Source organism: Heliangelus exortis, chromosome 1, assembly GCF_036169615.1.
Source record: "Heliangelus exortis chromosome 1, bHelExo1.hap1, whole genome shotgun sequence".
NCBI lineage: Eukaryota > Metazoa > Chordata > Aves > Apodiformes > Trochilidae > Heliangelus > Heliangelus exortis.
The window spans coordinates 149,068,254-149,084,556 of record NC_092422.1 but is presented as its reverse complement, the minus strand read 5'-3'; the positions used below and the strand labels follow the sequence as shown (position 1 = coordinate 149,084,556).

General features: G+C 37.7%; 1 protein-coding gene across 8 annotated transcripts in view; it reads left to right on the top strand.

The window, feature by feature from the left end:
- The window catches only part of CNOT4 (CCR4-NOT transcription complex subunit 4), a 78,699-nt gene that overhangs the window by 42,330 nt on the left and 20,066 nt on the right, over positions 1-16,303 (top strand). For 2 of the 8 annotated variants that reach the window (XM_071732937.1, XM_071732941.1), the window contains exons 4-10: positions 1,668-1,754; positions 2,287-2,388; positions 3,196-3,321; positions 7,593-7,717; positions 11,358-11,513; positions 14,143-14,200; positions 14,481-14,730. In XM_071732937.1, the coding sequence (XP_071589038.1) occupies positions 1,668-1,754; positions 2,287-2,388; positions 3,196-3,321; positions 7,593-7,717; positions 11,358-11,513; positions 14,143-14,200; positions 14,481-14,730 (904 nt within the window). Of the gene's footprint in view, positions 1-1,667; positions 1,755-2,286; positions 2,389-3,195; positions 3,322-7,592; positions 7,727-11,357; positions 11,514-14,142; positions 14,201-14,480; positions 14,731-16,303 lie in introns of all 8 variants that reach the window. The other 6 variants (XM_071732936.1, XM_071732940.1, XM_071732943.1 and 3 more) reach the window with 3 other exon arrangements.

The following is a 16,303-nucleotide window of genomic DNA, read 5'->3' as shown; positions in this document are numbered from 1 at the left end:
ATTTGAAGTGTTAACTGGGAAGGAGCATAAGAGTGACGTTAGTTGAGGAGAAAAAATTTAGTAGTAGAAGACCCAGGAAAGAGCCAGCTTGCTACCCTGTATCATGAAAAAGCATCTTTTAATTAAGAAAATTTATTGAGTTTACAAAGTCCTGTTTACATCCATCATCATTCTTCAACTTGAAATACCCTTAGACTCTCCCCTGAGGAAAGGCTGAAAGAGCTGGGTTTGTTCAGCCTGGAGAAAGGCTGACCAGGGAAACCTTATCATGGCCTTGTAGCACCTGAAGGGACCTACAGGGGTGAGGGACTTTTTACAAGGACATGAAGTGATAGGATGAGGGGTAGGTGTTTCAAACTAAAAGATGGCATTTAGGTTAGATATTGGGAAGAAATTCTTGAATGTGAGGTTGGTGAGACACTGGCACGGGTTGCCCAGGGAGTTTGTGGCTGCCCCATTCCTGTCAGTGTTCAAGTCCAGGTTGGATGGGACTTGGGAGCAACCTGGTCTAGTGGGAGGTGCCCCTGCCCATGGCTGAGGGATTGGAACTAGATCATTTTTGAGGTCTCTTCCAACCTAAACAATACTATAATTCTGTCATCTAGCTTCAGTCTGAGTAGTCAGTACTTCTGTACCTCCTTCCATCATGGAGGTAGAAAAAGAAGGGGTTTTGGTACCAAATGTGTCAGATATATTTCCAGTGTAATTGGCACACAGGTAGCAGTTAATCAGAGTTCCTGGTATGCACAGGATCCATAAATGATACATTATTACTGACGGATGCAGGGAGGGCCAAGACAGGAGTAATTGTTTGTTTGTTTGTTGTTGTTTGGGTTTTTTCCTTCCTCCCCTTCCTCCCCTTCCTCCCCTTCCTCCCCTTCCTCCCCTTCCTCCCCTTCCTCCCCTTCCTCCCCTTCCTCCCCTTCCTCCCCTTCCTCCCCTTCCTCCCCTTCCTCCCCTTCCTCCCCTTCCTCCCCTTCCTCCCCTTCCTCCCCTTCCTCCCCTTCCTCCCCTTCCTCCCCTTCCTCCCCTTCCTCCCCTTCCTCCCCTTCCTCCCCTTCCTCCCCTTCCTCCCCTTCCTCCCCTTCCTCCCCTTCCTCCCCTTCCTCCCCTTCCTCCCCTTCCTCCCCTTCCTCCCCTTCCTCCCCTTCCTCCCCTTCCTCCCCAAATGTGTTTTCTTGTCCCTCAAAAGTGGTGGTGTCTCCATGTGCTTAGTCAGCTGTTCTGAAAACTGGAGGCTTTTGAGCTAATTGGTTTACTCTGTTTGGAGTGGGAGAAATGAGTCGGGATTCAACGAGTTTAAGATGGTTATTTATTTTAAAACTGGAATAAATCTGTGTTTTTCCTCAAGTTATAAAGTAGATACATACAGGAATATTTCATGCTGATTTCATGCCTGGGTAGCATTTGGGTAGTCTGAATTCTGAAAGAAATTTGAAAAATACAATAAAATATGGAATATCCTTCATTTAAGTTCTTTACTGCAGTGGCAATGTATTGTGTATTGCAAGTAAGCATGTTTTATGTTGGAAAAATTCTCCATTCTTGTTGCAGAAGAGACCTGTGTTTATTAATTAAAGGCTTTAGTTGCACTGTTAAGACAGAAGAATAAGTACATGTATGTCCTGTGTGACTTAACCTTCCAATGTATCACTCCTTTCTTGTAGGTTTTGAAACGACCAGAATATTTTGGGAAGTTTGGTAAAATACATAAAGTTGTCATTAATAACAGCACATCATATGCAGGCTCACAGGTAAGTCAGAAGCCCTTGTGATATATATCTTTTAATTCCTTTAGAGAAATACATGTGTGAAGAGTCATTCTGGGACTCCCTATTTAAGATTAAGTAATGGATTAAAGTAAAAAGGGGAAAAAAACCCAACTGTTTTGTAAAATCAAATTGCAGTTAAGTAACTGAGGCATTGTCCAACCAGACTTCGAAGTTGGATGCAAGATGCAATGTAGAAAGATTAACAACTTGGAGTCCTTATGAAAACCTTCAGAGAAGTAGTAATATGGCATTTATTCACTAATGTGCATTTCAGGAATAAAATACCTTTAAGTATTTTCAGAACTTTCAGGCAACATTTTGATGCATTTCTTTTTCCCCATTCTTTGTGTGTCACAAATTTTTATGAATTCTACCATTTTTGTCAGGTTTTCTGTTTCAAACATTTGGTCACGAATACAGGAGTTTATGAAAAGAGGTGCTAAAAAGCAACTTAATGTTCTAGATCTGCCTCAGGGCAGGAAAAAAAAATTAAATGGTGTGTTTTTCTTTCTAGGGCCCAAGTGCCAGTGCATATGTAACCTACATCCGTTCAGAAGATGCTCTCAGAGCCATACAGTGTGTCAATAATGTGGTGGTAGATGGCAGAACACTTAAGGTAGTAATAAATTTTAAGTTCTTATGTATGAGTTCTAGCAGATAATACCAGTGCATAGTTTTGTGATGTTTTACTTGTATGGTTATCTTTGTGTAGATGAACAAAAATACCTACTTTATTGGCTTTTGACCTGTTTTCCTAGCATTAATCACAACATGGAAGTTGAGGGAGCTTCCAGTAGGCAGTGTTTTTATGGGTTAGCAGGTAACTTCTTGAAACAGAAGCTTGAGACAAAGATAGTGCTCGACCTCCCACTTTCCACAGGGGCTTTTTTGCTCTAAAGCTTGATCAGTGTGAAAACCTGATTATTTGCTTTTACAGAGCATTTCTGTAGTCCAAATGCCACACACCTTTCAAATTCCCTGGGAAAAGCAAGTTTTTGCCTTTTCTTATCTCTGTCAATGGGTACTCAGGCTGACTTGGCCACTTGCTGGCTGTAGAAAATCATCTAGTTAATATTAATTTCTTGACCCTGTTACAAAACATTAACCAATTTCATGTAATACAAATTCTTAACTACTTATTTGGTTTCTTATGATTATGAATGCAAATATTTACTGAGGCTTTTAGTTCAATGTTTATTTAGATTGGATGAAAACAGAAATACATCCTAATTTTTTAATCCTTGAGTATATAGATTTTCTTACAAATGGGCTTCCTAGTCCATATGCTTCAAAAATGCATTATGATGGAACTCCAAATCTTAGGAAGAAATTTTTTTTGCAAATACTGCTTTTCTTTTACTATAAGAGGTGTTCTTAACTTCCAGTAGTTAAGTAATGGTGTTTTGTTTTTTTTTTTCTTCAGGCATCATTAGGTACAACAAAATATTGCAGTTATTTTCTAAAAAATATGCAGTGTCCAAAACCAGACTGCATGTATCTACATGAGCTGGGAGATGAAGCAGCCAGTTTCACAAAAGAGGAAATGCAGGTAAGCATCATGAATGGGAAACATGTGAAATGTGGCCTGTATTTTATTATATAGCGTTCAGTCTGTTATAATATAGCCTTTTGTTGAATGTTATGACACAGATGAATTTTAAAATCCAAAAGGTGATTTATCAGTGGGATATTGGAAGTGAACAATTAGTTACTTTTTCATTGCATGCTGCTTTTAGAGACTGATAGGTCCACTGAGTTTTCATGAGTCAAAAAAATGGAGATAAACTCTAAGACATGGATTTGAATAACCTTGACTTAGCTACTTGCCCTCTATTCATACATGTGCAAGGTAATACATGTTATTTTAAAGGTTTTCTTGAAGGTTTTGTGTGTATGGCTAGTTATCATGGCTTAACTATTGTACTGTAATTTGACCATGCTATCTAAATTTTGACATCTGTTTTAGCCTGTGAAGGGTATAGAAATCATTTGGAAATAGAACATTGAGGGTAGCTGTAATAAAGCATAAATACTGATGGAGGGATTATTTTTTTAGTATCTCAACATCAAAATGCTTATTATCTAGTGTAGGGAATCAAGTAAGTGATTGGTTTTACTTCCTCAGAAGTGGTGCATTCTGAGGTCATTTGAGTCTGGGTCTGTCCCTCTACATGAGCTATGGTGAAGCTTTTAATCTTAAGTATGTCAGCCTTGCATCCCTGCTATAATTTTTGCATGTGGTCTGTCTACAAAAGCAGGTGGTTTCCCCCCCCCCAGTGCTAGCACAAATATTGTACAATGAGATTTTATTTCATGTGTTAGGGTGCTGTAAGCCAAGAGCATAAGGAAAACTCATAGAATCACCAAACATTAGGGATTGGGAAGGACTTCTGGAGATCATCTAGTTCAGCTCCCCTGTCGGAGCAGGTTGCACAGAATAGCTTCCACATGGGTTTTGAATGTCTCCAGAGATAAAGACTCTACTACCTCTCTTGGGTAGCCTGTTCCAGTGCTCTGCTACCTTCAAGGTAAAGAAGTTCCTCCCTTCCTGTGTTCAAGTTTGTGCCTGTTATCTCTTGTCCTCCCACTGGGCACTACAGAGAAAAGTCTGACTCCATCCTCCTGACACCCACTCTGTAAGCATTTATAAGCATTGCTAAGATCCCCCCCAAGTCTTACCTTCTTCAGACTAAAAAGACCCAGTTCCCTCAGGTTTTGATCATAAGAGATGTTCTAGTCCCCTAATCATCTTCATAGCCCTTTACTGTACCCTCTACAGTTCCCTGTCCTTTTTGAACCAGGAAGGCAAGAACTGGACAAGTGTCCAAGTCATCCAGGTGTGGCCTCAGCAGGGCAGAGTAGAGGGGGGAGGGCAACCTACCTCAGCCTCTTGCCACACTCCTCTTCATGCACCCCACAGTGCTGTTGGCCTTCTTGGCCACAGTGGCACATTGCTATTGCTGGCTCATGGTCCTCCTGTTGTCTGCCAACACTCCCAGGTCTTCTTCCACAGAGCTGCTTTCCATGGGGTTATTTCTGTCTAGATGCAGCACCCTACTTAGGTTTATTTCTATCAAACAGTTTTGTCCACACATTGTTATTTCTGAGGATTTCTGCTATGTTTTTATGCGTTTAAATAGTGCCCTGCTGTTTCAGATGAACAGTCACTGTAGTATATATTTTGTTGCTGGTAATGGCAATGGGAGTTAAAATTCAATAATTGCAAACCAGGCCACCTTCCCTGGTGGGAAGGGTTCATGTCTCTATTTCTCCCACCACCTAGATCTGTTATATTACACAAACTTGAGGGTAAGTTCCTGTCTGGGCATTTTAGTTTTTGTTTTCATTTATAGAGCTGTTGTCAGCCATGAGTTTCAATCCATTTCAGACTTGCTGGTACTGTCTTTTGTGGCAGCAAGCCCCAGAAGTTGTTTTGTAATGTGCTTTCTTTTGCCTGTGTTAAACTGACCTCCAGTTAGTTTTGTCAGCTGACCCCTAATCTCAGCACTGTAGTACCCTTTAAAAGCAAAACCCTTATTCACCTTATCCATTGCCTTTCTGATACAGTAAAACTTGAACTTGTTTCTCTCAGCCTTCTCTCCAAATTACACAATTTCTGGACTTTTAGACTTCTTATATAGCAGTTCTTCCCGTTCTGTGATAATTTCTATTGCCCTTTTCTGTACCTTCTGTGTCCTCCTTGAGATGCAGGTGTCAGACATTATACAAGCAAAGTTTAACCTAGCAAAGTTTAATATAGCAGTCCTCAGTGGTTTTTGTGTGGTGCCTGGAGTTTTTTTTGTTTTTGGGTTTTTTTTTTGCTTTTTATAAGTACCCTTCCTAATGATTCCCAGGACATATTTTTCTTTGGTTGCCAGTGTATAATCAAGCAACAATTTCAGATATCTGCTGGCAGTAACCTTGGTATCTGAGCTGTAACAGATCAGTGGAGTATTAGTAATGTTATTTTTCCCTTGGTGTGTGTTGCCTGACATGACTCTGGTGAAGTTTATTTTCCATCGGTTTGCCAATTTTTCTTCTTTTAGAGTTTCTCATTATTAGCATGATTTATTACCTAAAGAGCTTTTTATTGTCAGCACAGAACTTGCTCTTTACTTCTTTCTTATGCATGCTGATGGTGTTGCCTTAAATCTGATGTTGGTAATCAGTCCTCATTGCTTGCTTCTGCACCCTAAAAGGGTGGGAGTAGATTTTAACCTTTGCCTTTCTGTGTTGGAACCAGCTTCCAGCCACATGAGAACCTGTCCTCTATCCCAGAGCAACTTCATAAATAATTCTGTTGTGAAAACATATCAGAGGTTGTTTTAAAAATGTTGTGGATCCTCTTTATGCTTATTGATGCTGTCATAAAATTGTTATATTAGCAAAGTAGGATCCCTCTTTACAGGTGTTCAGATTATCAGCAGACTATTTCTTTAACTTCTTTATGCTTTTCTCTTTTTTTTTTTTTTTAAGATAGACTTTCTAATCTAAGAGGGATGGAGGTTGAACTTAAAAGTCTGTAGATTACCTGATCTCCTCTACAGCTCTCTTTGCAGAAGGCAATGGGAATCAGTCAGTCCTCTGGCCTATTTGCCAGTAAAAATTGAGAGACCACATACCTTGGCCAGGAATTCAGTATGTGAGTTCCTTCACAAGTCTTGAGTGGATCTTGGTGACTTACAAAGAATCTTCCTTTCCTGTTCCTTGTTAGATTCCTTAAACTTTCTTCTCTGTTTAATATTGCTTTCTTGGAAATAATTGGAAATTACACATATTGAAAACTGCATTGTGCTTTCAGTGCACCAGCTTTCTGGGTTAGTGCAAATAAATTTACAGGTCCATTTGACACAATTGAATGTTCATTGTCACAGGTGTTGATTTTCTATTTTAAATAGAAATTAAATTGTCAGTGGATGAATTCAAGTTCTAGGTTCAATAATTATTAATAGAACTAAACATTGTGACAAACTGAAAGGAACTGGTAGAACTCCAGGAAATCTCTGAAAGTGAAGTTGGGAATTTAGGGAAGGTAAATGGATGGAGGTTCTAATTTTAGCCTCCGGAATTCTTTTTATAAAAAAAAAAAGCATGATTACTGCAACCTCCTGTTTAGGATTTTAATGCTGTTTCTTACATTTATGGTGTGGCTAGCCTCTCCCTTCACTTACTGGATTCAATATTCTTGCATTGGGTTTGGCCTCCTCAATCTCTCAAAGCAAGAAATTGTTCTCAGTTAATTCAGTTAGTTAGGAGTAGTTCTATTTTTCAGTTATTAATGATTTATCAGTTATTGCTGATGCTCAGAATATACACCTTGTCCTGTGATAGCTAACATGCAGACCACCTCAGCTGTTTTTGTTAAGCACATGTAAAATTACTACTATTTTTGAGCTTTTGGTTTCAAACGCACTCTTTGCTTTTTCCCATTGACTGAAAAGCTTACTGTGGTTTATATCAAATGCAGGCTGCTTTGGAGATTTAGCTGTTTGTGATTTAGAAGGTATATCGAGAAGCTCTTGATTAGAATTGAAGAGCAAGTTCTAATAAGGCTGTAACTTTTTCTGCATGTGCAGTCTCAAAAAAATTACCAGTCATCCATCCAAATGATTTCTAGGTCAGCTTTATTTGTTTAGATGCTCATCTGTGCTGAGGCTGAAAAGCACTGTTTTGAGTCTGGGTCAGAAGTGACCTGTTGTTAAAGCTTAGTTACTAAGCTTTGGCAGGTACATTTGTACATTATATAGACAAACTATTTTTTGAACTATAAAAATATATATTACACTATTATTTACTCATCGTGCATTTGTCTTTCATTAGGCGGGTAAGCACCAGGAATATGAACAGAAACTACTGCAAGAATTATACAAACTAAACCCCAACTTCCTCCAATTATCTACGGGTACAGTTGACAAGAACAAGAACAAAGTGACAGCACTGCAGAGGTATGATGCGTAAGTACTGATTCTAGACTGCCTGCATATGCTTGCTTTCTGTTTTTCTCGAAGAAAACTTTCTTTTTCTTATTCTTACTGGATTCCCCAAGTTGTCTGCTCTTTTTAGTGGCTGTTATATGATAAACTGTGATAGCACTTCTCTTTGTGCAGATTTATGTGTGACTTTGTCCTAATACAAAGTGAATGTGAGTCTTACAACAGGAAAACATTTTTTACGAAGTGTGCATTTGGATCACTAGGCCAGAACAAGTTATTGTTATTCTGAAATGACATTCTGTATTTGCATAAATGCATAATAGTTGTTAAAGGCCAGGAGTCAGCTTTCTTGGGATAGTCTCGTGATGAATGCAGTCTAAGATGCCTTATAGTCTTGATTGGTGGTTTTCAGTGTGTTTTTTACATAATGATTTATAGTGCAGTTCTTACATTAGGTGTACAGACCTTGGAGATTGAAAGTAAAATTGTGTGAATAACAATTCACAAGATGTGCATAAAAGATTTTGTGCTTCCATCTGGTATGTTGCAGTTTCAGATATCACTTGTTACTGCTTGTTAAAGTAGTAGATTGTTGAAGTAGTTTTTTTCAGTAAGTTATGAAACCTTCTGTCCATAAGTATACATACTCATACAAATATAAATGAAAGCCTAAGGTCAGCAGTCCTTACGTGAATTATCCACTCAAATGTCATATTTAAGATAAAGAAAAAAAACCTCTTAACAATTTCCTCTACTCCTTTGTGTAGGTTCATGAGACAGGCAAAGTGGAATGTAAATGTTAGATTACACTTCATACACACCTTGGCTTTCTAAACAGGGTTTGCATTGGGTGCCAGCTGACCCACAACTGAATTTCTTGGACAGTAATTTGCTGCTGGTAATATCACTGCACAACCTTTTTGAGTGAGAAAGTGGGTGTTAAATCTGAAATATTGCTCATAGAGCTTGAATAAGCAGAATTTTATTCTGAACTAATATTCCAGCTGGTGTATTGGCATTATTTTCTATTAACCTCTGGGGGAAGTGTCATATGCTCTTTGCCTGCAGGTGGCCAGGGCCTCCAGCTGTGCCAATTCTTGTTTCTTGGGCACTGGTTCAATATTGACTTGAAAGGTAGAGTGCAGTGAGTAAAGCAAATACACCACTTCCTACATGGAGCATAAAATAATCAATACCCCAAAGTCTTAAATTTGAAATCTAATTATATCCCAGCCAAACAAATGAAACCAGTGAGGAAAGAATGCTTTATCTGGAACTGCAGCAAACTTTGAAGGCTTCAAAAAGCAGTTATGAATTGGAGCTTGGGCAGTCTGTGGTGCTAACATTTTGACACCTATGGAAAAAATAGTATGTTAGTCTAAAGACAACAAGTGTTCTGGAATTCATTTCTTACGTGAGCTGATCAGCATCTTCACAACACAGTCTGTTTGTTGCTAATGGCTGGGCACCACCTTTTGGGTTGCAAATTGATTTCTTCTTGCAGCTGAAATTTTTAAGTGTTTCTTCAAGTCTTGTCTCATCAGTATAAACTGTAGCTTGTGAGCTGGTGAATTCATGTTGCTTTCCTTCACAGCGTTCTACACATTTGGGTTCATGTTTTCATTGATACAATATTAATATTTCTGACAGTTTGTCAGACCCTCTGACAGTTTTGTGGTGGTTCTTGTGTGTCTGGGGTGCAGGATTTCTGTTTCATTCTGGAATTGATCAAAAGTTGAGTTCTAAATAGTAAATATTTTATTATAAATATCCAGTAGTAGAAAACAGTTTCTTAAACCAAGCATAAATGCTTTTTCACAGTTGTTTGAATTTGAAAGATCCTGCTCAAGACCTTTTTTTTTTTTTGCTGCTGAATGCAAATTGAAATAAATCCCCACCATGGTGTATGGGTGTGGTCACCTCTTGGTATGTTACTTGATAGCCATGGTGCCTGCATTCTCTTACAGTTAGAGGTATACTGCACATGTAAAACATTTTTTTCCTTCCTGTTATTTTCCTAAAGAACTGAAATGAATACTTCCTTATGTTACAAGTGGGCATACATGTTTAAGTACTTGCTGGTCTTTTAGAAGCTTTGAACTTAAGCAAAACAAAACCCACATACACAAAAACCCACCCCAAAACATAAATTTCTTTCACTTTACTTTTCTTCTTGGGTTCAAAACTGACTTTTAAGTATGACGTTTTTAATTTAGGTTTTGTATAGAGATGGCAGCAGGCATAAATTTTGATATTTAAAAAAAAAAAATCTGTTAATGTATTCAAAGTCTTGTTGTACCTAGATTGCAGCTTAAATGACTGCCATTGCACTGATGATGTGTATTCATCCCTTGGTGTTCAGTATCTGATCAGATTGCTATCTCAAACGTATGTCAAATATGTACAAAGCAAAGATCAGATCTGTAAATCAGGTCAAGGCTGTCATCTGTGCATGTACTATATGGGTATATGAGGAAAGTTGGAGGTAGGTAAAATAGCAACTTGTACAATAGTGAGATTTGCAAGTAGCTAGCAAGACCAAATTTTTCTGAATAGGAATAAGAAACACTTGTATTTCCAGGTTCTGACTGTGAACTTACTAAATCAACCTAGAGATATAGAGTAAATGTTGAACTCTGTAATAAGAATGTACTAATGAAGGCGAGGTGTCAGGAAAAACATATATATTTAAAAAATAAATTTTAACCTTCTTCCTTATGAAGACAGCACTTGAACTCTACAAACAGTATCTTAATTGAAGCAAATTAAAAGCTAAAGTAAATGTACAGTACTGGAGAATACAAAGGCAAATCTGTCATAGTATGTGTGTAAGGTTAGGGGATGACACTGTATTTGAATGCATTCAGTTATAGATGATATTCCAGCTCACTTCTAGTTTGTATGAAATATACTTATTTCCAGCCAAAACTTGGGCTTTGAGCCTTCTCCTTAACTTCTTTCAAATCTAGTGTATACTCTGAAATTAAATTTAATCTTACTTCATAAAAGGGAGGTTAATTATGGCTTTAAACTAGAAATGAAGGGAACAATAACTTGAATGAACAGTGTGTTGGCCTGACTGGTCTCAGAGTCTGTTAGAAAAACTGTGGACTCTGGTGTAGGTGTGAAACACAAACTTCATCTGTTGGGACCAGGCTCGATAGGGTCTGGAATATAAAAACATTAACATATATATATTATTTTGTTCGCGATTTATGGAACTTACAAATACTTATGGGATAAAGCAAATGATTCTAAATGAGGTGTGTTTAGGTCTGGATACTTGAAGCTGTCAGTGGATTTTGTTTCTTTATTTTTTCGTCTCCCCCAAATGGACAAATTTGGACTTCAGCTTTAGCAGAGCAGCTATTCAGTGAAGAAAGCAAAATTCCCCCCAGTTCTCTCTCCCCTCCTTACCCTACTAATTCTTTTTTTTAAGTCATCACCATTTAAAATCTGAGAAATAGTATCCAGATAAATCTGTTCTTATGGATTGTCTGGAACAAGGATTCATTTCCCCAGTGCTTACAATTTTTAAAAACACTTTCTTCTTAACTTGAACTCTTTTTTTTTTTTTCTTTTTTTTTTTTCTTTTTCCTTTTTTTTTTTTTTTTTTTTTTTTATTTTATTTTGTACTCTTGCCTTTTTCCAGACCCAACAGTAATAACAAAGATGCCTGGCCATCATTACAGAGTTCAAGTAAATCAGCCAACGGTTTAACAGTGGAACACAGGAAAACGCCTCCTATATTAGAAAATGGCACAGACCCAGAACACATGACTCCAGATGGTGCAGACTCAGATTTCGGGTAATTGTGCTGCCTTTTATACTTCAGATAGCTTGCTTTCTCTCTCACTGATTGGTGTGGAGGGAATGATTCTCCAGACTCTCTCTCTCTCTGGTTGGAGAGCTGGATTCAAACCCTGATCAGGTCACAAAAAACTGGACTTAGCCTAGCCAAGCCAGGCTGATTGGCAAATTGTGCAGGGGAACCTTAAAGTGAAGTTAGTAAGTGATGGTACAGGTAAGGGCTGAGGGAAACTGAATGACCAGGGTTTCAACAGCTTATATAGCTGTATGGTGCCAGCCAAATCTGAGCTCTTAATTTCTATACAGACACTTCCACAGAAGTAACACACTAGTATGCTATACATCAGGAGGCTTGTTACTTTGAAAAACATTCAACAGAATGTTAGGACTGAGTATCTGTCACCTCTTCATGTCCCAGAAACATAGCTGCAGAGGTAAGAGTACCTAGATTATCACTCAGTAACAAGAGGCTGACAGATTCAACTAGGCTTTCATGTGCAGAGGATGTAATTTATTTACTTACAATAACTTCTTTATTGGTAACAAACACTTCTTTTTCCTCTTTTGGTGCCCTCTTTGAACAGAACTGGTGTCCTTTACCATTATAAGCATCACTTGCAGTTCCGGCGATAGTCTGTAGTCATGCTGGTTTGCTTTTTATGGATCCCCCTTAGGTAATATGTTGGGCTCATTCACAGGTTGGATGGAAAAATACCAAGATGAACCCTAATATTTCAAGAAGTGATGTTGCTGATTAGGTAGCTGATCTTTGTTTTCAGTCAATAGTGAGCCTATGCATTAACATAATGAGTGCTGTTGAAAGAGGTACCTTTTTGCTAGGTTTCATAGCAGTCTTGCTGATGTATGATCAGAGATCCTGTGGTTGCATCTTTGTAGTAACACATGGCTTCCTTCTTATCTCTTCTGAAAATAATGTACTAAATGTAGGTAAAACCACTGAAGCCAAAGGACAATGAATCTTGTTAATTCCTGAGGGCTCGAAGCCTGTCTTCCAATTAAAGGCTCCTTAGGCAGGTTCAAGTATAATAAACATTTTCAGCACTTAGACTGTCATTAAAAGTTGTCTTACACGTAGCTTTTTAAACTGCAGCATTTTGGCTTTGTCAGCAGCTTTGGGAAAAGAATTTGGCTGGAGTAGCAGCTCTACAATTAGCATGATTGTGTAGTGAAGAGTCTACAGCAAACTTTTGTGCTATAGATATTCAGAAATTACTAACCTAAGGCAGTTTGTTCCAAGTGAAAGAATTTTATTCATACTATTTTACCACCAAGTAGAAGAAATCTTAACTGGAGCACTGTTCGATTACAAGTATATTCTTCTGATTTTTCTTTTATGGTCATAAGTAGTTCAGCTTCAGTTATCTTTTTAAGATACTAACTCAGTGTTCTTTTGCACAAAAATTGTTTTTATTGACAGATTACTCTTATGCAGTTTCTTTAGAGTGGAGGAAAAGTCATTCTTCTGGGTTTCAACTAGTTATTTAGGGGATGATTTGGACAAATGTGAGGGAAACAATCTGACAAATTCTTTACTTTGATTTGTGGCTATATGCAATATTTAAATATTGCAGCAGCAAGGGGTGTTTGAAAAGAAATGTATTTAGAATCTGAAGTCTGCACCCACTTAAAATAGTTGCTATATTTTTCTTTTGCTAACATACTGTGCCTGTAATTTGACTTGCATCACATTCTGGCCTCTTAATAGAAGTGCAATTCACATTCTTCTGGTCCTTATTTGTAGGATCAGTGTTTTGGACTGTGCACCTTGATGGTTGCCCATCTTCTTTTATGGGTAGATAAAAATGAAAGTACCTTGAAGTTGTAAATCAGAGATTTTATTATGATCTTGAACTAATGCTGTTTCACTAGTGTGGTATTTAGCATAATTAAGGCAACTCAGATGCCTGTCAATCTTGAATTCCAAGATGTGCCATTTCAGCTGAGTCATGCTAATCTCCAGTGAATACCTTTCTGAGGTGGTTTTCTGCTGTACCTTTTATTCCTTTATTGTTTGTTGGCAGGTTTTTTTAATGCTATGTCTTTCCCTGTGTTTTTTTCCCTTCTGTCATCTCAAAACTCAGTTTTCTTACCTTGGAAATAGTTTCTGCTAGTTAAAGCTGGAAGACTGGTGGGAAACTTAGCTTGCCACTAGGACTAAATAGTTGATTTAATCTTTTATCTTTCCCCAGATTTATTTAGGACTTGTATGGGAACTGACAACTTAGGTGTTTGGAAAACAGATCTGTCCCTGAGCTGCTCTCCAGTAGTAGCATAGATGGAACTGACTACAACAGAACACTGCCATAATACAGGAGTCTGATTTTTTTAATGGCAGAGTTAAACTGAACTTTCCTTTTGTTCCTTAACAGGGCAGTCAACAAGCAGAGTGGAGAGTGGTGGGAAGAATTATTACAGTATATGGCAAATGACTGGAATAGTTATGATTAAAAAGTCTCATAAGAGGACTTTTTTCTATCTTAATTCCTCCTAATTATTTTCACTTTGCATTTATTCCAAGGCCTTTCTGGCAGTAAGACTCAAATGTTGATTTTTCACATTAAGTACTCAAGTGTCTCACTGTCTCTTTTCCCCTCCTACTTTTGCAGCCCTATCGACAAACCTTCAGATACCATCAGTATAGGAAATGGTGACAACTCCCAGCAGGTAAGACAAAGATAAATGCTGTGAAAGTAAGAATTAAGTTTGAGGGCTTAGTGCAACCTGTAATTGGGAAAAGAAGTACTTTCTGAAGTGGAATTTTAAACAAAACTAAAAAATGCTACTGCTACGTTGTTTTTTTATGTTTGACCTTTTACTGAGCTGTATATTAACTAACCTAATTGCAGCCAAAAGTTTTGAGGAAGTTTTTCAACTGTATTAGTGAAGGATGTTTCCTATAGAAGCGCTGATGTCCTAATTGTTTCTCTTCCTCTTTTGCCTATAGATAACAAACAGTGACACACCTTCACCACCTCCTGGTTTAACAAAGCCCAATCCAGTCATACCCATCAGTTCATCTAATCACAGTGCACGGTCTCCTTTTGAAGGGGCTGTAACAGAATCACAGTCACTCTTCTCTGACAACTTTCGGCACCCTAACCCCATCCCTAGTGGGCTTCCTCCATTTCCCAGCTCTCCACAGACTTCAAATGACTGGCCCACAGCACCAGAACCACAGAGCCTCTTCACATCAGGTATGTATGCAGGTTACATGGCTGGGTATTGCTTGCTTTTGCAGCTGATGTCTAAAACTGTAGAACTAAAACCTCAAGGACCCGATCCATACTGCTTTTATCCCCTCCATACTGCTTTTATCCCTTTCACAAAGTACTAGAATTTGTGAATGTGAGTGAATTACGTTGATGTAAGGTTTTCTTTTAAAAAATCTTCAGTTTTTCAGCTGCACGGCTAAATTATTAGAGTGCTTATTTTAGTTTTTCTTAGCCATGTGCTTATCTAAATAATAGGATGCTCCATGTATGCTTTTTATATAATGGTACAGGTTTTTGTGTCTGGGCAAAATACAAGGTGACAGTGTCATCTATTATAGCTTATAATTCTAACATAAGATATTCAGTGGAATTCAGAATATTCTTTGGTATCATGCATCATTATCTGAAGGTACCTAATCTTTCTCTTTCTGAAGTGAAATTACGTAAATTCTGAGAAGATAAAAAATATTGTTAAATGCAGCAACTGAAAAATAACTATTTTCCAGATCATAGAATGGCTAAGGTTGGAAGGGACCTTAAAAGTCACCTAGTTGCATGGGCAGGGACACCTTCCACTAATTATTTTATGTGTCTGTGTGTATCTGTGTGTATATATATATATCTATCTATATATGTATGTATGTGTATATATATATACATGTACATATATATATGTGTGTGTGTATCCACACGCCCATCCACCACTTCATATGAATGAAAAATCATTATAGTTGTATTTATGTAGTCTTGAGAATTGTGAGCTCTTAAATACTGTTAACCAATTATAAATCTGAGGGAATTAGAAATGAAACAGTATCAGTAATAAATAGAATGTAGGCAATACATTTGGACATAGTTGGTTTACTTAGTGATTAGTTGTTTTTCGGTTTATCTGACTTCTGGATGTCATAATCTTGCTTGTAAACAATATTATAAAGGAAATTACTTGCTGCTAAAATACTACGTGCACCAATTTTGTGAGGGTTAAGTAGCCATGAAAGACAATTTCCAGGTAGTAGAGTTGTTTCAAAATGAATATAAAATATATGCTTAGTATTTAAATAAGAATACAAAGAACAAGGTTTTTGCTATCCAGAAACTCTATCATCATGGATTTTAGGGTGAAAATAGAAATGTAGATTTATTTTCAGAGAGAGGATACTGAGCTTAATTTTTACTTAAAGCAGCAGACTTCGTTCCCTACCAGCAGGGGGGGTTAATGTTGCAAGTGATACTACCTTGCACTCATCAGCTTATGTTACCAGCTTTGAGGAAAAATAGTGTGAAATTAGATACAGCATTCACTGAACCTGGATAAGAAACAGTATAATGAAATTAAGGAGTAACTGAAAAAACAGGGAAATTCTGATAATGCTTTTTTGCAATGCTGCCTCAAATACTTAACAGTATCTTGTAATGAAGTTTCTTTTTTCCTTTTGTTTTACCAAGGTGTCTGCTCAAGAGCTTAGTTTGGTTTTCTTTCTAGTGGTAGACAGTGGGTGTTTTGGTTTTGTTTTTTAACTGATGCTTAGAGGTTCCCCTTTGGGAGGGAACA